A 21,946-nucleotide genomic window follows, 5' to 3' on the forward strand; every position below is an offset into this window, starting at 1 on the left:
TGAGGTGATGGTTATGTTGATCAGTTTGATTTAAGCTTTCCACATTGTGTATCAAATCATCATATTGTACCCCATAAATGTATAGTTATAAATTAAAAATTAAATTTAAAAATCAATAAAGTGTCACTTCCACATGAGGATTCCAGGAAGGTTTTCTGTAGGATGGGGAGTGGATGCAGGAGTGTAGCATTTAAGCTGGATCTCGAAGTAGCTTTGAACCTATGGAGAGTTTTAGAAGCAAAGGGAGCAACGTGAGCAAAGGCAAGAAGGCTGGGAGGTGCGTGTGTGGTGTATATTGCCTTTTCTTTCCTGGGAACAGAGTCCCTGGGATAAATTGTTCAATACCTAACTTTGTGACTCAAATGCCATGGCATGTGGTAGTATGGTCTGGGAGGCTAGAGTTCCTCGTTCTAGCACTAGCTCTGTGCTTACTACACTGTGTGAACTTCAGCAAGACCTATCTCTTTCTATCCCTTAAACAAGCCAGTGTCCTTCCATTGTGTTTTTAATTGGCCCTTCCCCCCTCCTTGTGGCCCCACGACCTCCCATGAACAGGCAGGACACAGAGCTCCCCTCAAATCCATCCTTTTCCTGGAGTTCAGCCTCCGACCAGGAAGTGGGAAAGCAGGATTTCCTCTGAGGATGTTTTCTGTGACCCAGACAGTTCCGGTTTGGGGTGCAGAGAGGGAAAGACAGGAAACATCACCAAATCCTAAAGCACCTTTTGTGAATTTTATGTGTTTCTTCCCCACAGACTCAAGCTACTTAAAAACAGGGAATGCATACTTCAGAGCTGGAGAGACACACTGGTACCTCTTCAAACAGCTATGATTACTCATTTTTTTTTTTTTTTTTTTTTGTAGAGACAGAGTCTCACTTTATCACCCACTGTAGAGTTATGGCGTCACAGCTCACAGCAACCTCCAACTCCTGGGCTTAGGCAATTCTCTTGCCTCAGACTCCCAAGTAGCTGGGACTACAGGCAGCCCACCATAATACCTGGCTATTTTTTGTTACAACTTGGTCTGGGCCGGCACCCTGCCCACTGAACCATAGGTGCCGCCCTATGATTACTCATTTTGGTGAAGGAAACTGTATTCTCTTTTTCCTTTTAAATTGTGAAATATATTAAACATTATATAAAGTAGAGAAATGTTTTCCTCACCTCTGCCTGTGAAAATCCTTCACAATTTTTCAAGTCCCATTCCAACGCCGTCTTGCAGGAAGCTTTTCCCTCCTTGACTTTCAAACCACTGCTCATAGCCAATTTCTGCATCATCTTCTCATACAATCACAGCATGTTGGAGACACTCCTCTTCACCTAAAAAACTGGGCAAATTGCTGGGGCAGGGTGGCTCATCCTGTATCCTAGCACTCTGGGAGGCTGTGTGGGTGGATTGCCTGAGCTCACAGGTTCCAGACCAGTCTGAGCCAGAGCAAGACCCCATCTCTTAAAAAAAAAAAAAAAAGCTAGGGGTTGTGGCAGGTACCTGTAGTCCCAGCTACTGGGGAGGTTGAGGCAAGAGATTTGCTTGAGTCCAACCAAGAGTTTGAGGTTGCTATGAGATATGGCACCATGGCACTCTACCAACAGACAAAATGAGACTGTCTTAAAAAAACAATGGGGGATATTAAAGCCTGTGACTTGTCCAATGCCACAGACTTTGGGGCAGAGCGACAGACAACAGGAACCCCATTGCTACTAACTCCTAGTTCAGTGTTCTTTCTACTTGTGTATTTTCTCTTTCCCATCTTTGGTACCCTGCCCCAAACCCACGTCTGCAATGCTATACTTATTTGTACCTCCATCCTTTCCCACAATTTGTTCCCTCTGTCAGAGATAATGCCCTTTTCCTAAAGATGCCTAAAAACGATCATGGCAACTGATTTGCCAAATAACATCCCATAGTAAAACACTCATCTTAGAGAACTTTCTAGAGTAGGCTTCAGTGATGGTCCCTCTTGGTACATATTTAGTAGAGATGAGCTTTGTTGAACATGTGGTCTAAATTCAGTTTCCGAAACTGAACCCCTTATCTTTAGAAGTGGCTTTCAGTTGCATGTGGTAAAAAGTGATCAAATTTAGGTTTTGACTAAAAAGTCTCAGGTTCAGTTTTTATTTTTCCAAATAGCTTCTTATTTAATATAAACATTGTTGGGCTTTCTGTGATAAGGGTAATTGATGTGATTGTCAGATAATTCACTAACATTCTGTTTTTTCGATTGTGTCAATATGAATTGTATCTACCTATACACACTTTTGGGAAATACTGAGGGCTAAAGTTAAACAGAGCACACTTAAAGTGGCATCAGTAATTCCATTACTTAAATTACTCCAGTAAAATGTATAAGTGGATTTTTATACTATTTATTTATATTTTGAGACAAGAGTCTCACTCTTGCCCAGGCTAGAGTGTCATGGCATCAGCCTAGCTCACAACAACCTCAAACTCTTGGGCTCAAGCAACCTCCTGTCTCAGCCTTCTAAGTAAGCTATAAGCACCTGCCACAAAGCCTGGCTAATTTTTCTATTTTTAGTAGAGACGGGTCTCTCACTCTTACTCAGGCTGGTCTTAAACTTCTGTGCTGAAGTGATCCACCTAACTCAGCCTCTGAGTACTAGGATTACAGGCATTAGCCACCACTCCTGGCCTTATACTATTTATTAAAATAACTAAAACCCCAAACGACATTAAGGAAAGACATTATCATTGCCATTCCGGTATCTTAATTGTTAACTTGAAAAGAGCAACGATGTAGAGAAAGATGCAAACAGGTCATAGCTCCACTGAGGAACAGTAAAAAGCCACCATATTACTTTACCTGGGCTTGCTAACTATATACTGTCCTACCAGATTACTGTTTCAGAAAACCACAGCTGCTTTGGAAATGGATCAACCTCTTGAGTACCTGAGACTGTAAGTATGAGCTTCTGTGCCAGGTCAATGTCAATTTCTTGGTTTTGATAATTTACTAGGATTACTAAGATATTATCATTGGGAAGTAACTTCTGGGGAGTCTAAAGTTAAAAAACAAGTGAGGAAGAAAAAACTATAGCAGAGAACAAAGGAAAACAGGCAATCTAGACATTTTTATTAAGTTCTATTAAAAATATTGACATTTGAAAAACTCACAAAGGTTATAAAACACATTCATACTCAGTCATTTTCTTATTCTGTGATAGCTAGTGCTATATGCTAAAGATGTTACAGTAACATTAACACCCACGTTGCAAAAGTTGTATTTCTAGAGTTTAATAAAAATGCATCTTAATTAAGAAGAGATACACTCCTTATATAAAAGCACTTATTTTTAAAAAAAAAAAAACTTTCCCTTAAAACTCAAAAATGGTTGATTTTGCTAGTTCAGCCAGGGTCACGGTAACTTCATGTTCTTTTAGTGACATGGGGTAGATGCAGAAATGCAACACGCTAGGAAAATGGACTTCTATTAAAAGAGCAGCACAGACTCAGAGCTGAATAGTGTATATTTTCCTTAATTTGTTGAAAAACTTAGGTTTTTTTTTTTCCTAAAAGTTTCAATGATGATGAACAGAGAACTTAGCCATCTCACTAGCCAGCAACCTTCACAATCAAGCCACTTTTTAGCTCTTTTCAATCTGCTGCTACCAAGAAAGAGACTAACTCCTAGGATGATTAGGAATCCCAGAATCACCAAAAGGCTCTGATTTCCCATCTTCAGGGGACACCCTTTCCTTACATCAGAAGGGCAGGGAGTTGAAGATTTAAAATAATTTTGGCAACTGTCTGAGACGCTTTATATCTAAGAAGGTGCCTACTGAATTCATGCTATTCATTTGCTTTAAAGTTTCAGAAGATTGCAAATTTTCAGGAAAAATTGGAATGTTCTTTTCATTTTCTTTCTCCGGATGTGGAGTAAACTCTGCTTTGCCAGTTCGGATATTCACTGCAGGACTTGGTTTATGGTTTTTTAATAAGAAAGGTAGGTTTTCATTCAACTGCTGTGTTGCTCTTGGCTGCATGACTTCATTTGTAATATTTCTCAATACTGGCATATCTGTGTGTGTAGCCATAGAGTCACAATTATAACAATTAATTATTTCACAGGCATTCCTAGAAGGCGCTTTTTGATGACCAAGTTGTTCAGCTATGGACATAAGGTTTTCATTCAATAAATATTCGTTCTTGCTATCTGCATTGTTGGAAGGCTCCTCTTCATCTTCACTATTGTCATTGCTTTGTATGAGTCCGTATCTCTTCAAATATTTTTTGGTTGCAAATGACATGTTGCTTGGTGAAATTAAACTAAGGCCCACTGTGTTTTTGTCCGTATTAATATGCAGAAGGCTAAAAGATGAGTCACAGTTATTTTGGTTTGATCGAGTTAGAGACAATTGTGACAGCTGACTCTCATTTAAATATTTCAGAGCTATAGCATTTGCTTCCATGCTCAAATCCACACCGTTGGGGCTTAAGCCACTCACGCCAACATTCGCAAATGACATGTAGTTTAATCCAGAGATCACTGCTTCCGGGCTGATGCATGCCAACACACTGAAAGACAAAAAGCAGTAAGCCATCATTTACTGTACTGTGAGCACTAAACAGTGTCCTTAAACGTGACACATTCTATAAAAGTAACGAAATGTCTTCAGCTTTAAAGTCATGGCACTTTTTTTTTGTTTTTGTTTTTGTTTTTGTAGAGACAGAGTCTCACTGTACTGCCCTCGGTAGAGTGCCGTGGTGTCACACGGCTCACAGCAACCTCTTAACTCCTGGGCTTACGCGATTCTCTTGCCTCAGCCTCCCTAGTAGCTGGGACTACAGGCGCCCGCCACAACGCCCGGCTATTTTTTTTTGTTGTTGCAGTTTGACCGGGGCTGGGTCTGAACCCGCCACCCTCGGCATGTGGGGCCGGCGCCCTACTCGCTGAGCCACAGGCACGGCCCAAGTCATGGCACTTTTTATCTGAGTATTCAGACATGTAAATCTTGATGATGCAGATACAAGGGATACATTATAATAGCCGAGAAGGTAATCCAAGATTCACAGCAGCACCTGTGGCTCAAAGGGTCGGGCGATGGCCCCATATGCCAGAGGTGGCGGGTTCAAACCCAGCCCTGGCCAAAACTGCAAAAGAAAAAAAAAAAAAAGTGGAATACAAATTAATTTTTCTAAATTTCTACTTTCATTATGGTTTTAAGACTAAATACAGGCCCCAAATGTAAGAGCCATTCAATATTGCTGAGTCATGTGATTTATAACTATTAACCCCAAATAATGTGAGCGATCAGCTAATGTTTACAGCAAAGTAAAATACACAAATAAAATTAAACAAAAAGACACATTTGATTACATAAGTTTTGTAAGTAGCTCAAAAAATTAAATTGTTCTTTTTTTTCTTTGAGACAGAGTCTCACTTTGTCACCCTCGGTAGAGTGCCGAGTGTCATAGCTCACAGCAATCTCCAACTCTTGGGCTCAAGCGATTCTCTTGCCTCAACCTCCCAAGTAGCTGGGACTACAGGCGCCTGCCACAACGCCTGGCTGTTTTTTTTGTTGTAGTTATCATTGTTTAGCAGGCCCGGGCCAGGTTGGAGCCCACCAGCCCTGGTGTATGTGGCCAGTGCCATAACCATGCCCAGCTATTTTTAGTGACAGGGTCTCCCTCTTGCTCAAGCTGGTCTCGAACCTATGAGTTCAGGCAATCCACCTGCCTCGGCCTCCCATAGTGCTAGGATTACAGGCCTCAGCCACCACTCCCTGCCTAAATTGTTCACTGTTTAAGAGATTCCATTCGTAATTAAAAAAACAAAAGAAAGCCATCGACCAGTCTCTGGATATGGACTTATATACACACAAACTTTTTTTCATTAGATATAATCTTTAACTCACTTTGGTTAGTGTTATCTCAACTGACTTGCCTTTTTCATATCACATGTACAAGCATACTAGCTGCTAATTCTTACTGAGACTTTATACTACATACGTGCCAGGTACTCTGCTAAATGCTTTTCTCACGTGTTTCTCACAGTAACTTTTCTCAGGAAGGCATTATCCACCTAATATTTCAACCTTACTCTCCACTTAACCAAAAATGAAACAAACAAAACAAGTTCATTATGTACTTACAATTTATTAATTTTAATGTTTCACATTAAGATATTAAAATAGAATAGCTACTGTGAATAATACACTACCTAAAACTACTCCCTAAGGACAGTCATACCAAAACATAAGGGTTCCTCAAAGACAGCAGGGTGATTTTTAGGCATTCCATAAGGTTATATAGCCTCTATCTCATGAGATGGAAATAAAACCTTCAAAAATGCTAGCCTCATTCACCTACACTATTGGCAGGAATGTAAACTGACAGAACTATTTAGTGGGCAATGGTTGTATCTAGCAAAATGTTAAATGCATATACCCTTTGAACCTACCCACCTATGAATTTATCCTACACAGATACTTGTACAAGCAACCTCTAGAATGAGGTTCAGTTAGCATTGTCTGAAACAACAAATATGGAATTTGGGCTAAAGGTCCATTAATAAAGGACTGGAGCTCAACACACTATATTATAGTACAAAAGTACAAAAGAATATTGTACAGCTGTTTAAATACATGAGAAAGAACTGTACATACCTATAAGGGAATGTATCTAAAATACACTAATGTTACGGAGAAAAAATTATAAAACTTACCAAACATATATACTTTAATATTCATAGAATATTTCTAGAAAAATATAAAAGAAACAGTTGAGAGAAGTAACCTTGAAGGAGTCAGACTGAGAAGCTTATCTCATACTCTTCTATATTGTTTTTTAAACCATGAAATTTTATTACTTAAAAAAAAAATTTGTTACTTTTGGATTTAGAAAATAACAAACAATAATTAAAAGCAAATATGCTAGCCTTTATAATATAATTTCCAGATTTTATTCTCTTTTTTATAAGTACATGCTGAAGTCATTTTTGATGGAGAGGAATCTGAATAGAAGGACATAACCAATAGGACACAATCCTAGAAAAAGTAATGTTTTCCCTTTTTAATTTTTTTTTAGGTCTTGCTCTGTCACCCAGGTGAGAGAGTACACTGGCATGATCATAGCTCACTGGAAAGTTAAAGTCCTGGACTCAAGTAATCCTCCTGCCTCGGCCTCCCAAGTATCCAAGACCATAGGCATGCACCATCATGCCTGGCTAATGTTTTTGCTTTATAGTTGGATGACATTGTAGAACTATACATCCAGTAGTTGGCATAGACCCTTTCACCTCCAGGAAGACTTTTCAGACAATGTCAAGTAAAACTCCCTTCACTTTCCTCAAGACTCAATAGAACTTATGTTAAGTTGGCCAAGTGACTAGAGCAAACTGGTCAAGATATAGAGGAGGTTAACATAAGGAAGTAGGCCTACTTAGTGATACAAACATGTACATGTTGTACATGTCCCAGCTGTGAAAATAAGGCTAGCTTGAGGAGGTGGTCAATGTAGGGAGGTGGTTAACTAAGGAAATTCTACTATATTTTGTTGGCATCTCTACCCAGGAGTTATTTCACAATCTCTCTCAAATTATTTCTGTACGTAACCTTCTAACTAAAATGAAGAATCTAAAATACAGGTGACCTCTTTTTTTTTTTTGAGACAAGAGTCTTACTACGTCACCATCAGTAGAGTACTGTGGTGTCACAGCTTACAGTAACCTCAAACTCTTAGGCTGAAGTGATTCTCTTGCCTCAGCCTCCCAAGTAGTACTACAGGCACCCGCCACAAAACCTGGCTATTTTTTTTTTTTTTGGCAGTTGTCATTGTTGTTTAGCTGGCCCAGGCCAGGTTAGAACCTGCCAGCCTCAGTGTATGTGGCTGCTGCCATAACCACTGTGCTACAGGCACCGAGCCTAGAGATGATCTCTTATTCACCAATATGCACAGCAGGTCCTGAATAAATGATGAATCATCTCAACTAAGAAACAAATACATCTTTTCTCATGATGCTGATGTAATATAGCTAAAATTTATTCATATTTTAAAACAATTTTGGGCGGCGCCTGTGGCTCAAGGAGTAGGGCGCCGGTCCCATATGCCTGAGGTGGCAGGTTCAAACCCAGCTCCGGCCAAAAAAAAACAATTTTTTAGTTACCTAGCATGATCCACTTTATGTGCATTTTTTTTCACTTTAGTAGGAGAATCAATTTTTACTCCAAGGCTTCTTAGTTGCTTAAGAGTTGCATTAAGAACACAATCTTTATCCACCAGTCCTGAATCTTGCTTTTTTTTCTTTGTATGGTAAACATTTTGAGTTCTGGTGCATTCATGGCTGATAATCACTGCTTTGGTAGATGGCTGCTCAGTTTCTTTGAAGGAATTGTTTAATAGGTGGTTCACTTGACCCTGAATAAAAAGAAAAATGACATATCTGAAATACTACTCTTAAAAATCTTAAGATCTTAAATAATACCGTAAGTAGGCCAGAGAAAAGCAAAATAATATCATCACAAAGTATCAAGTACATCTGCAAGTATTAGGGGTTTTTTACAAAACAAGCCTATTTTAATAAATGGTTTCATCAGACTCTAGAGCAGCGGTTCTCAGCCTGTGGGTTGCAACCCCTTTTTAACAATGAAAATACATTGCGGCATTAGGAAGGTTGAGTACCACTGCTCTAGAGGAAACAAATGTTTGTTCAGAGTTTGCTCCTTTTATTTTTTTGAGGCAGAGTCTTACTCTATTGCCCAGGCAAGAGTGCCATGCCATCACCATAGCTCACAGCAACCTCAAACTTCTGGGTTCAAGCAATCCTCTTGCCCCATCACCCCAAGTAGCTGGGACTACGTGTGTCTACCACAATGGCTGGCTAATTTTTCTTTCTTTTTATTTTTTTTTTAAGGAGAGGCAGGGTCTTGTTCTTGTTCAGGCTAGTTTTGAACTCTTGAGCTCAAGCAATCCTCTGGCCTCAGCCTCCTAAAGTACTAGAATTATAGGCGTGAGCTACCATACTTGGCCTCAGAGTTTAAAACCAACATATGTAAAATCATTTGGGTAATATATCGAGTGTTTTCAAGGACTTATGCTGAATTCTTTATCAATCCAAGTTTCAAATTACTTTCATTGGAAAAATGCTATTATGTTCCAGAGTTTTAAAAATTAGATCTTCATGTTACTTGCAGAATTAGGCTTCTTTCTTTTCCCACTTTCTAAAAACAAGAGTGACTTGTGATACTATCTCTGACTTCCCGACATTAAAGCATATTTCATTACTGGGCAGACATGCTGCTAACATCAGTGTAGGATGTAGCAGGCAAATAACAAATATGTGTTCATTGATGGCTACAAAGAGCCCTATGAAGTATATTTAATTAGCCTTCAGTTATAAATGGAGAAATTAAATGTTCCAAAGGCTACAATTTGGATAGAAGTGACAGCCAAGATTCTTTCAACTTCTAAGTCCCAGATTAGTTTCTCCAACCAGAATTATCTCTTTTTATTTTGCACTCCCTTTGCTTTACACTACTCCTCAATCTGTTTTATTGTTTGTAACTAGTGTCCATATATTACTATTTCCTCTAGGCTCTCAAGGGCATGGACTGTCATATTCTTCTTTATATTATCTACTTTTTTTTTTTGTAGAGACAGAGTCTTACTTTATGGCCCTCGGTAGAGTGCCGTGGCTTCACACAGCTCACAGCAACCTCCAACTCCTGGGCTTAAGCAATTCTCTTGCCTCAGCCTCCCGAGTAGCTGGGACTACAGGCACCCGCCACAACGCCCGGCTATTTTTTGGTTGCAGTTTGGCCGGGGCTGGGTTTGAACCTGCCACCCTCGGTATATGGGGCCGGTGCCTTACCAACTGAGCCACAGGCGCCACCATATTATCTACTTTTTAAACTAAGGTTTTTGTTTTTTTTTTTGAGACAGAGTCTCACTATGTCACCCTGGGTACAGTGCCGTGGTGTCACAGCTCACAGCAACCTCAGACTTTTGGGGTTAGCCTCCCAAGTAGCTGGGACTACAGGCACCCACCACAACGCCTGGCTATTTTTTTTTTTTGGTTGCAGTTGTCATTGTTGTTTTAGCTGGCCTGGGCCAGGTTCAAACCTGCCAGCCGCGATGTACGTGGCTGGTGCCCTACCCACGGAGCTATGGGTGCCACCCTTAGACTAAGTTTTTAACAAATATCCACTTACCTGAACTGAAATTGGTAAGTATTATCATAAATATCCCATCACTTTCCAATTTTCAAAGTTCCTACAAACTTTTTTCTTTTCTGGTAAAAATTTTAGTTTGAATTTGACAAAATATCAACATATATGCTTAAAATACATTTTTTTTTTAACCTGATGACTAGCATGTTTATAGTAAATTACTTAAATTTAGGTTATCATAATTTACGAAAAGCTCAAAGAAATAAATGATATATTGTTAATTAGGCAAAAATCTTTGTATGTCAAGGTATCACTTGGTTTAAATGCAGGAAAGCTCAACTAGTATAACCTATACTGAGTAACAATTTCAAAAAAATGAAAGGGTCTACATTTTCTCACCAATAAATCCTGGTAAATTTTCTGGTTATCTGATGGCTGATGAGGAAATGGTTGCTCAATTTTTGGTTCCTCTGATGTTTCAGCGTTGTTACTGGCACCCTCTATTGGTCCGGTCTGTAAACATGGGCTTACATTCTCTGCCGGAAGGCCACTTAGAAAGAACACGGGTATATCCGCTTCTTTACTGAGACCTTGAGAAGAGCTGTTTGAAAGGATATATAATGGATGTGTTAATGATCAAGGAACCTTTAACATATACTACAGTAGAACCTCAGTAAATTGACCACCCCAGGGACTATAACAAACCGGTCAACACATGGAGGTAGGTCAGATGTTTGTGATGTGGGGACTGCCTATGCTACATTTCAAATATCGTAGGACCTCCATAGTTAACACCTCCCTACACTGACCATCTCCTAAGTGGACCTAACCTGCATACCCAGTTGTGTACCACATGTACATGTTAGTGCAGGAGGCCTAGCTCCTTATGTGGACCACCTCTGTATGCTGAATAGTTTGTTATAGTCCCTGGGGTGGTCAATGTATAGATGTCCTACTGTGTAATTCTCACCAAAAAATTCTATGAGATGGATATCATATATTAGCTCCATTTGATAGGTAAAATATTGAGGTACAGAGAGGTTATAAGTAATCACCTACATTTATAGACACAGTATGATTTTTCTAACATATCTTCTTTAAAACTTAGGTTATTTCAAATATTTCTACATTGCTTAATTTTAACCTTTATCAACTACAAAGCACATTTTTGGTACATAAGCTTAATAAATATTAGCTTTCAAAATATCAGTCAAGAGATAATTCTAAGAAAAAGTTGATAAATGTGACTACATAAAATAAAAAATTTTACATAGCAAAAACCAATATAAACAAGTCAAAAGACAACTGACAAACTGGGAGAAAATATTCACAACATACACCACAAAGAGCTAACTAGCATCTCTAGTATACAAAGAAACTTAAAAATTGAAGGCAAAGGACCTAAAAGTTAAATGACGAAGGACATAAGTAGGCATCTCACAGATATCAACATGACCCTTAACATGTTAAAACCCTAAAACAACATTGAGATGTCATTAGTCATCCGTCAGACTGGTACAAAATTTTTCAAAAAACACGTCAACATATTCTGTCAGCATGGCCATGGGAAAACAAGTCCTTTCATACATTTGCTAGTGAGAATGCAAACTGGTACAACCCTTCTGGAAGGAAATTTGGCAATACTTAAAAAAATTACATATGTATTTAACTCTAGATGAAGGAATCCCACTTCTAAACAATTCAAATATACACATGCTCAAAGTAATTCACTGTACCATTGTTTGTAACTGCAGAATACTGAAAACGATCCAAATGGCTATAAATAGGCAAGTAGTTTATTAAACTATGATACATTCACACAATGGTGTACTACTGCAGCTATTACAGAAGCAGGAAGACCTTCAAGAACTGACTGGAGTAATTTCCAAGATATATTGTTAGGTGAAAAGAGCAAAGTTCAAAACAGAACTTATGGTATTCGTTTTTATACTTCATGTAAGAAAGTCTACCTAAGAAAATAAAGACATACATATTTCTTTGTGAAAAAGAAACGCAGGAAGAAAGGATAAGCCAGAAACTAAAATGACTGATTACATAAAGAGGAAGGGTGGGAAAGGATAAGGAAGAAAGGAGATATGGAAATAGGGGAGCAGGGATAAGAAGAGAGCAACCCTTTTCTTAGTATATACTTTTTTACACAGCTTTGTCTCTTAGAATGCATAGTAATATTTCACACACCCTCCAAATGGAATACGAATGAACCTAATGGCGTTACAAACAACATAAACACATTGGTGGGAACAGGGAAGAAAAGGACTAACCTAAATAACTCTGAAAAACAATATTTTGGCTGGATACTGTAAGGCTAAAGATAAAAGAACTGTACATAAATATTATACTCTAGCTGATCTGTATCAAAATTCTTAGCAATTTTGAAAGTATAGTACTTTATGTGTATACTAGATTGAATAAACTGAATAAATAAGTATAGCAAATATAATGAGAACCAGGTTTCTCACTGTGGGAGAACAAAATTTTAAAATAAGAAAAGAGGAGGCCAGGTGGAGTGGCTCATGCGTGTAATCCTAACCCTCTGGGAGACCTAGATGGGTGGATTGCCTGAGCTCACAGGTTCAGACCCAGCCTCAGCAAGAACAAGACTGTTTCTAAAAAATAGTTGGGTGTTGGCTCCGCATCTGTGGCTCAAGCAGCTAAGGCACCAGCCACATACACCTGAGCTGGCAGGTTCGAATCCAGCCTGGGCCCACCAAACATCAATGATGGCTGCAACCAAAAAAAAAAAAAAAATAGCTGGGCGTTGTGGAGGGCGCCTGTCGTCCCAGCTACTTGGGAGACTGAGGCAAGACAATCACTTAAGCCCAGGAGTTGGAGGTTGCTGTGAGCTGTGATGCCTCAGCACTCTACCCAGGGCGACACAGCTTGAGGCTCTGTCTCAAAAAAAAAAAAAAAAAGTTGGGTGTTGTTTGCAGATGCCTGTAGTCCTAGCTACTTGGAAGGCTGAGGCAAGAGAATTGCTTGAGCCCAAGAGTTTGAGGTTGCTGTAAGCAGTGACACCAGAGTGACAAAGTGAGTCTCTGTCTCAAAAAGAAAGAAAGAAAAAGAAAAAATGTAAAGAGGGTATTGGATGGGAATTGGAGGGTCAGTATAAAGTCAAGAATTTTTATATATAGATACATCTAAAAATAAGTATAGATTTGTAACTATGCATGGGTTAGCAGGCATATATATATGTGTATGCATATGTGTTTGTGTAATATATAATAGTTCTACCTGCTAAGAGGGCCTAGAAGCACAGAAATAACAGTTTAACAAAAAGCATACTTAGTTGGTTACTTAAATATTATACTCTCATATCAGCACTCCTGATTCTGTATTTATTTCCATGCAGGAAAAAAGAACAGGACGTGTGCAAAATAAACAGAAGCCAATTTAAAAGAGCTTCTAATGGCCTAAACTGGAACAAACTGAGCAATAAAATGATAGCATTAGATTATAACATAGAAAAAAAGAAATAGCCAAGAGTCCTTACTGGCATAAATAAATGAATAAGGAGTGGAAAAGAAGGAACAGATTCTTTCTTACAGGAGAATTCAATTTATAAATGTAGAAGAAATGAGAAAAGTACAAAATCATCATTAGGCAAATACTACAGTAGTAACTGCTATAGGTAAGATCCGTAGACGGGTCCTAAAATAAATGGAAGAAATGGAATAAAAGGAAGAAAGCTTGAGAAGAGGATATGTGTGGGAAATATCTTCCTCAAAGGGTTTATTTACTAATAATAAGTAAATAATAATAAAATTACAAATAGAGATTATAACGATCACCTTCGGTATCTCAGAAACAGATATCTTAAAAATCAGGAAGGAGCTCTCCAAGTCACCCAGTCCATCTCCTTCCCAGAGATGAGACTGTATTCAAATCAGTAAAGACAGAGGTGAATTTATCCTAATCTCAAAAGAATTTCAGTGAAATTACATTACATAATTTCCTCAAGTATCCAAATTTGGTATAGTGAAATAGGTTATCAATAATTAAATCTTATATACGGAGAAAAGTCTTTTTTTTTTTTTGGTAGAGACAGAGTCTCACTGTACCGCCCTCAGGTAGAGTGCCGTGGCAGCACATGCCTCACAGCAACCTCTAACTCTTGGGCTTACGCGATTCTCTTGCCTCAGCCTCCCAAGCAGCTGGGACTATAGGTGCGCGCCACAACGCCCGGCTATTTTTCTGTTGCAGTTTGGCCGGGGCTGGGTCCGAACCCACCACCCTCGGCATATGGGGCTGGCGCCCTACTCACTGAGCCACCAGCACCGCCCGAGAAAAGTCTTAAAAAAAAAAAGCTGGGTCAGCACCAACCACATACACCAAGGCTGGTAGGTTCGAATCCAGCCTTGGCCAGCTAAGCAACAATGACAACTGCAACAGAAAAATAGCCCAGCATTGTGGTGGGTGCCTATAGTCCCAGCTACTTGGGAGGCTGAGGCAAGAGAATCGCTGAAGCCCAAGAGCTTGAGTTTGCTGTGAGCTGTGACACCATAGCACTCGACTGAGGGTGACATAGTGAGACTGACCCCCCAAAAAAAAGAAAAAGAGAAAGTTCTGGAGATCTGTTTCACAACATGAATATACTTAAAACTACTGAACCTTACACTTAAAATGGTTAAGCTGATAAATGTTACAGTGCATATAGGGTGATCCATAATTGTTAGTTCTCTTAATCTCCTCTACCTCTTTCCTATGCCCCAAACATCAGACTGGGCCTTCATCTTCAATCATGCTAACAAATTTTACTTTAATAAAAATACCAGAACACGCAGATGTAGAAGTTGAAATCCAACTTTTAGAGATTTTATGGCTTTTTCAAAAAATTACTTGTACTGAGCAGGATTTTTTATCATCCAAACATTTGCAAAGCACTTTATTTTTAAGGACAGTCTTTGTCAGTTACTGAATTTGCTTATTCCATCTTTAGCTAAAAGATAACAGTAATTAAGTACTGTTGTAAGAGCTAAATATATGTATCAACTCACTTTACTCTCACAACAATCATATAAAATAGACATTTAGTACCTAAGGGATGAGAAAATGGAGTCAGCGAAGAGATTGTGAGAACTGCCCACAGCCATACTGTTGGGATTCAAATCCAGGCAGTCTGACACCAGAGCCCATGCTCTTAACCTCTTTGGTACACTGTGTGTTCAAGAAGTTTTGAACCTTTGTGCCTTACCTAACAAGAAAAAGCAAAAACTCAAAAAGAGAGAAGAGCAGCACCAAAACATTATGGATTTCACACTTCAAAAGATTTAAGATTAAAACAAAAAATTAAAAGACAATAATTATACTACGCCAAGTATTATACCCAAAGCATGGCTTCTAAAGAAAAGTAATAGGGGAGGCGGAGTAAGATGGCAGCCGAGTAACAGCTTCCTTGCATCTGGGCACCGTGAGTCTGGGGATATAGGACTCCAGGCATCTCTGGCTGGTGGGATCTGCCTAGCATCACCCCTGAGAGGATACAGGGAGTCAGCGAGAGACTTCTGGACCCCAAGAGGAGGACTAAAACAGTGGAAAACCGGCAAGTGGTCGCGTGTGTTCAATACGTCTAAACCCGCCCGCAACTGTAAGTTCAGTAGCAGCGAGACTGCAAACCAGAAAGGCCTTACCTGTCAACTGTTTTGGTGTCTTTGGACTTGGCACTCAGCTGAACTGCCTTGGGGAGAGTCTGAGCGGGAGTGCGGAGAACTTTGGCCTTTGTCTAGGGCCCCAGTCTGAGCCGCTGAGCCAGACGGAGCTAATAGTGTTTGGCTCTGGGTCACAGGCAGACATTGTGAGCGATCTGCCCCGGCAAGCTCTGCCCTCAGGGTCGCAGAGCTGGAATTGGGTGGGAGCTGGTAACCCAGTGACCAAGTAGCCTAAGGGCAGAATCTGAGCCGCCTTGCAGCCCTAACCCTCAGGGGCAGAGGGAGACCAGTTTTGGCACACAGGGTAAGTGGATAGCCACTTCAGCAGTGATTCCAGCGACAAGCACTTCCCTGAGAAAGCTTCTGCTCAGTAAGTGAACAAGTTCAAAGTGCCTTTTAAGTGGGCTGAAGAGAGATTTAGGTGTCTACCTGCTGGGGTTTGAGAAACTAGCAGCCTCCAGTCGTATAAGAACTGTGATTAACATCTCATACCCCAGAAGACCACGTGTTGCCCAGACAATATTCAATAACATATACATACTGCTTTGTTTTTGGTTGTGTTTTTTTTTTTTTGGTTTGGTTGTTTTTTTTGTTTATTTTGATGTTGTGGATTGTTGTTTTGTTTTCTAAGTTCAACCATTCCATACAGATCCTTTTTCTTTCTCAATTTCTCTAGTTTAAGTATAATTTCCCATTGCTGCCTATTTCAATAATTAGAACTTCATTTTTGTGAGTGTTTCTACCGCTATTATTTGGTTTTTCCAGCCAATTTTATCCCGTAAAGTTTTCTGTTTGCTTGTTTTGGTTTGATTTACAGCATTTTTGTCTTTCCTCTCTACTTGGTGGAGGTGGGGTACTGTGTCTGATCAGGTTAGCAAAGAGCTGCTGACCTCAAGGGAACCACCCCACTGGGCACCCCCAGAAGGTGGTTTTTTTTTTAAAGGCTGTATCAAAGTACCCTACTGTACACCTATATTGCTCTGTCTCCCTCTTTCTGTGCCTATCTTCTTTTTGTCAATATTCCTTTTACCCACCCCCTCTCCTTTCTCTATTTTTCTTTTTTTTTTCTTATCACTCGGTCCTCCTTTCTTTCATCCCTTTTTTGCTCTTAAACCTTCTCACCCTTCTGGTTCTGTAACCCTTAGTCCACAGGCACGAGAACTTAAAGAGCAAGAGGAAGAGAAAGGAAAATTAGAGCAAGGAAACAGATAAAAGAAATCACCCATGAGGAAGAATCAGCAGAAAACTCCAGGCAACATGAAGAACCAGTCCAGAAAAACCCCGCCAAGGGACCATGAGGTAGCTACTGCAGAGGATTCCACTTACACAGAAATGTCAGGAATGACAGAAAGGGAATTTAGAATACACATGATGAAAACAATGAAAGAAATGATAGAAACAATGAAGGAAACTGCTAATAAAGTGGAAAATAACCAAAAGGAAATCCAAAAACAGAATCAAATAAGAGATGAACAATATGAAGAATATAAAAAGGATATAGCAGAGCTAAAGGAAATGAAACAATCAATTAGGGAAATTAAAGATGCAATGGAAAGTATCAGCAACAGGTTAGACCATGCGGAAGAAAGAATTTCAGAGATAGAAGACAAAGTTCTTGAGATAACTCAGATAGTAAAAGAGGCAGAAAAGAAGAGAGAGAAAGCAGAATGTTCACTGTCAGAATTATGGGACTTTATGAAGCGCTCCAACATACGAGTTATAGGAATCCCAGAAGGGGAAGAAGAATGCCCCAGAGGAATGGAAGCCATACTAGAGAATATTATAAAAGAAAATTTCCCAAATATCACCAAAGATTCTGACACACTGCTTTCAGAGGGATATCAGATCCCAAGTCACCTCAACTCTAACCAAGCCTCTCCAAGACACATTGTGATGAACCTGTCCAAAGTCAAGACAAAAGAAAAGATTCTGCAAGCTGCCAAGAGTAAGCGCCACTTGACCTACAGGGGCAAAGCCATCAGATTGACCGCAGACTTCTCTAATGAAACTTTCCAAGCAAGAAGACAATGGTCATCTACCTTTAATCTACTTAAACAGAACAATTTCCAGCCCAGAATTCTGTACCCTGCTAAGCTAAGCTTCAAAATTGACGGAGAAATCAAAACATTTACGGATATACAAACATTGAGGAAATTCGCCACAACAAGACCAGCTCTACAGGAAATACTTCAACCTGTTCTGCACACTGACCACCACAATGGATCAGCAGCAAAGTAAGAACTCAGAAATTAAAGGACAGAACCAAACCTCCACACTGATGCAAAACATAAAACTAAGCAATGGACTCTCACCAAATAAGATGAATAGAATACTACCACACTTATCAATTATCTCAATAAATGTTAATGGCTTGAATTCCCCACTGAAGAGACAAAGATTGGTTGACTGGATTAAAAAACACAAGCCACCCATTTGCTGTCTGCAAGAAACACACCTGGCTTCAAAAGACAAATTAAAGCTCCGAGTCAAGGGTTGGAAGACAATTTTTCAGGCAAATGGAATTCAGAAGAAAAGAGGAGTTGCAATCTTATTTTCAGATACATGTGGATTTAAAGCAACTAAAGTCAAAAAAGACAAAGATGGTCACTTTATATTGGTCAAGGGAAAAATACAACAAGAAGACATTTCAATTCTAAATATCTATGCACCCAATTTAAATGCTCCCAGATTCTTGCAACAGACCTTACTCAGTCTGAGCAATATGATATCTGATAATACCATAATAACAGGGGACCTTAACACTCCTCTTACAGAGCTGGACAGATCCTCTGAACAGAAATTAAACAAGGATATAAGAGACTTAAATGAGACCCTAGAACAACTGTGCTTGATAGACGCATATAGAACACTCCATCCCAAAGATAAAGAATATACATTCTTCTCATCACCCCATTGAACATTCTCCAAAATTGATCATATCCTGGGACACAAAACAAATATCAACAGAATCAAAAGAATTGAAATTTTACCTTGTATCTTCTCAGACCATAAGGCACTAAAGGTGGAACTCAACTCTAACAAAAATGCTCGACCCCACCCAAAGGCACGGAAATAAACAATCTTCTGTTGAATAACAGATAGGTGAAGGAAGAAATAAAACAGGAAATCATTAACTTCCTTGAGCATAACAACAATGAAGACACAAGCTACCAAAACCTGTGGGATACTGCAAAAGCAGTTTTGAGAGGAAAATTCATCGCTTTAGATGCCTACATTCGAAAAACAGAAAGAGAGCACATCAACAATCTCACAAGAGATCTCATGGAATTGGAAAAAGAAGAACAATCTAAGCCTAAACTCAGTAGAAGAAAAGAAATATCCAAAATCAAATCAGAGATCAATGAAATTGAAAACAAAAGAATCATTCAGAAAATTAATGAAACAAGGAGTTGGTTTTTTGAAAAAATAAATAAAATAGATAAACCATTGGCCAGACTAAAGAGGAATAGAAAAGTAAAATCTCTAGTAACCTCAATCAGAAATGATAAAGGGGAAATAACAACTCATCCCACAGAGATACAAGAGATCATCTCTGAATACTACCAGAAACTCTATGCCCAGAAATTTGACAATGTGAAAGAAATGGATCAATATTTGGAATCACACCCTCTCCCTAGACTCAGCCAGGAAGAAATAGAGCTCCTGAACAGACCAATTTCAAGCACTGAGATCAAAGAAACAATAAAAAAGCTTCCAACCAAAAAATGCCCTGGTCCAGATGGCGTCACACCAGAATTCTATCAAACCTTCAAGGAAGAGCTTATTCCTGTACTGCAGAAATTATTCCAAAAAATTGAGGAAGAAGGAATCTTCCCCAACACATTCTATGAAGTGAACATCACCCTGATACCAAAACCAGGAAAAAACCCAAACAAAAAGGAGAATTTCAGACCAATCTCACTCATGAACATAGACGCAAACATTCTCAACAAAATCCTAGCCAATAGATTACAGCTTATCATCAAAAAAGTCATTCATCATGATCAAGTAGGCTTCATCCCAGGGATGCAAGGCTGGTTTAACATACGCAAGTCTATAAACGTTATCCACCATATTAATAGAGGCAAAAATAAAGATCACATGATCCTCTCAATAGATGCAGAAAAAGCATTTGATAAAATCCAGCATCCTTTTCTAATTAGAACACTGAAGAGTATAGGCATAGGTGGCACATTTCTAAAACTGATTGAAGCTATCTATGACAAACCCACAGCTAATATTTTACTGAATGGAGTAAAACTGAAAGCTTTTCCTCTTAGAACTGGAACCAGACAAGGTTGTCCTCTGTCACCTTTACTATTCAACGTAGTGCTAGAAGTTCTAGCCAATACAATTAGGCAAGACAAGGAAATAAAGGGAATTCAAATGGGAGCAGAGGAGGTCAAATTCTCCCTCTTTGCTGACGACATGATCTTATACTTAGAGAACCCCAAAGACTCAACCACAAGACTCCTAGAAGTCATCAAAAAATACAGTAATGTTTCAGGATATAAAATCAATGTCCACAAGTCAGTAGCCTTTGTGTACACCAATAACAGTCAAGATGAGAAGCTAATTAAGGACACAACTCCCTTCACCATAATCTCAAAGAAAATGAAATACCTAGGAATATCCCTAACGAAGGAGGTGAAGGACCTCTATAAAGAAAACTATGAAATCCTCAGAAAGGAAATAGCAGAGGATATTAACAAATGGAAGAACATATCATGCTCATGGATGGGAAGAATCAACATTGTTAAAATGTCTATACTTCCCAAAACAATCTACCTATTCAATGCCATTCCTATCAAAATACCAACATCATACTTTCAAGATTTGGAAAAATGATTCTGCGTTTTGTATGGAACCGGAAAAAACCCCGTATAGCTAAGGCAGTTCTCTGTAACAAAAATAAAGCTGGGGGCATCAGCATACCAGATTTTAGTCTGTACTACAAAGCCATAGTGCTCAAGACAGCATGGTACTGGCACAAAAACAGAGACATAGACACTTGGAATCGAATTGAAAACCAAGAAATGAAACTAACATTTTACAACCACCTAATCTTTGATAAACCAAACAAGAACATACCTTGGGGGAAAGACTCCCTATTCAATAAATGGTGTTGGGAGAACTGGATGTCTACATGTAAAAGACTGAAACTGGACCCACACCTCTCCCCACTCACAAAAATTGATTCAAGATGGATAAAGGACTTAAACTTAAGGCATGAAACAATAAAAATACTCCAAGAAAGCATAGGAAAAACACTGGAAGATATTGGCCTGGGGAAAGACTTCATGAAGAAGACTGCCATGGCAATTGCAACAACAACAAAAATAAACAAATGGGACTCAATTAAACTGAAAAGCTTCTGTACAGCTAAGGAGACAATAACCAAAGCAAAGAGACAACCTACACAATGGGAAAGGATATTTGCATATTTTCAATCAGACAAAAGCTTGATAACTAGTATCTATAGAGAACTCAAATTAATCCACATGAAAAAAGCCAACAATCCCTTATATCAATGGGAAAGAGACATGAGAATAGAACTTTCTCTAAAGACGACAGACGAATGGCTAACAAACACATGAAAAAATGTTCATCATCTCTATATATTAGAGAAATGCAAATCAAAACAACCCTGAGATATCATCTAACCCCAGTGAGAATGGCCCACATCACAAAATCTCAAAACTGCAGATGCTGGCGTGGATGTGGAGGGAAGGGAACACTTTTACACTGCTGGTGGGACTGCAAACTAGTACAACCTTTCTGGAAGGAAGTATGGAGAAACCTCAAAGCACTCAAGCTAGACCTCCCATTTGATCCTGCAATCCCATTACTGGGCATCTACCCAGAAGGAAAGAAATCCTTTTATCATAAGGACACTTGTACTAGACTGTTTATTGCAGCTCAATTTACAATTGCCAAAATGTGGAAACAGCCTAAATGCCCACCAACCCAGGAATGGATTAACAAGCTGTGGTATATGTACACCATGGAATACTATTCAGCCATTAAAAAAAAATGGAGACTTTACATCCTTCGTATTAACCTGGATGGACGTGGAAGACATTATTCTTAGTAAAGCATCACAAGAATGGAGAAGCATGAATCCTATGTACTCAATTTTGATATGAGGACAATT

The 21,946-nt window shown here is 39.1% G+C and overlaps 1 protein-coding gene across 1 annotated transcript in view; it reads right to left on the reverse strand.

The window, feature by feature from the left end:
- Positions 1-3,072: 3,072 nt before the first annotated feature.
- STIL (STIL centriolar assembly protein) overlaps positions 3,073-21,946 on the reverse strand; it is a 71,250-nt gene continuing 52,376 nt past the window's right edge. The window contains exons 14-16 of the mRNA XM_053575966.1: positions 10,526-10,727; positions 8,125-8,375; positions 3,073-4,535 (exon numbers count right to left, since the gene is read on the reverse strand). Of these exons, the coding sequence (XP_053431941.1) occupies positions 3,746-4,535; positions 8,125-8,375; positions 10,526-10,727 (1,243 nt within the window). The 3' untranslated portion in view covers positions 3,073-3,745. The remainder of the gene's footprint in view (positions 4,536-8,124; positions 8,376-10,525; positions 10,728-21,946) is intronic.

This window comes from Nycticebus coucang, chromosome 22 (assembly GCF_027406575.1).
Source record: "Nycticebus coucang isolate mNycCou1 chromosome 22, mNycCou1.pri, whole genome shotgun sequence".
NCBI classification, from domain to species: Eukaryota; Metazoa; Chordata; class Mammalia; order Primates; family Lorisidae; genus Nycticebus; species Nycticebus coucang.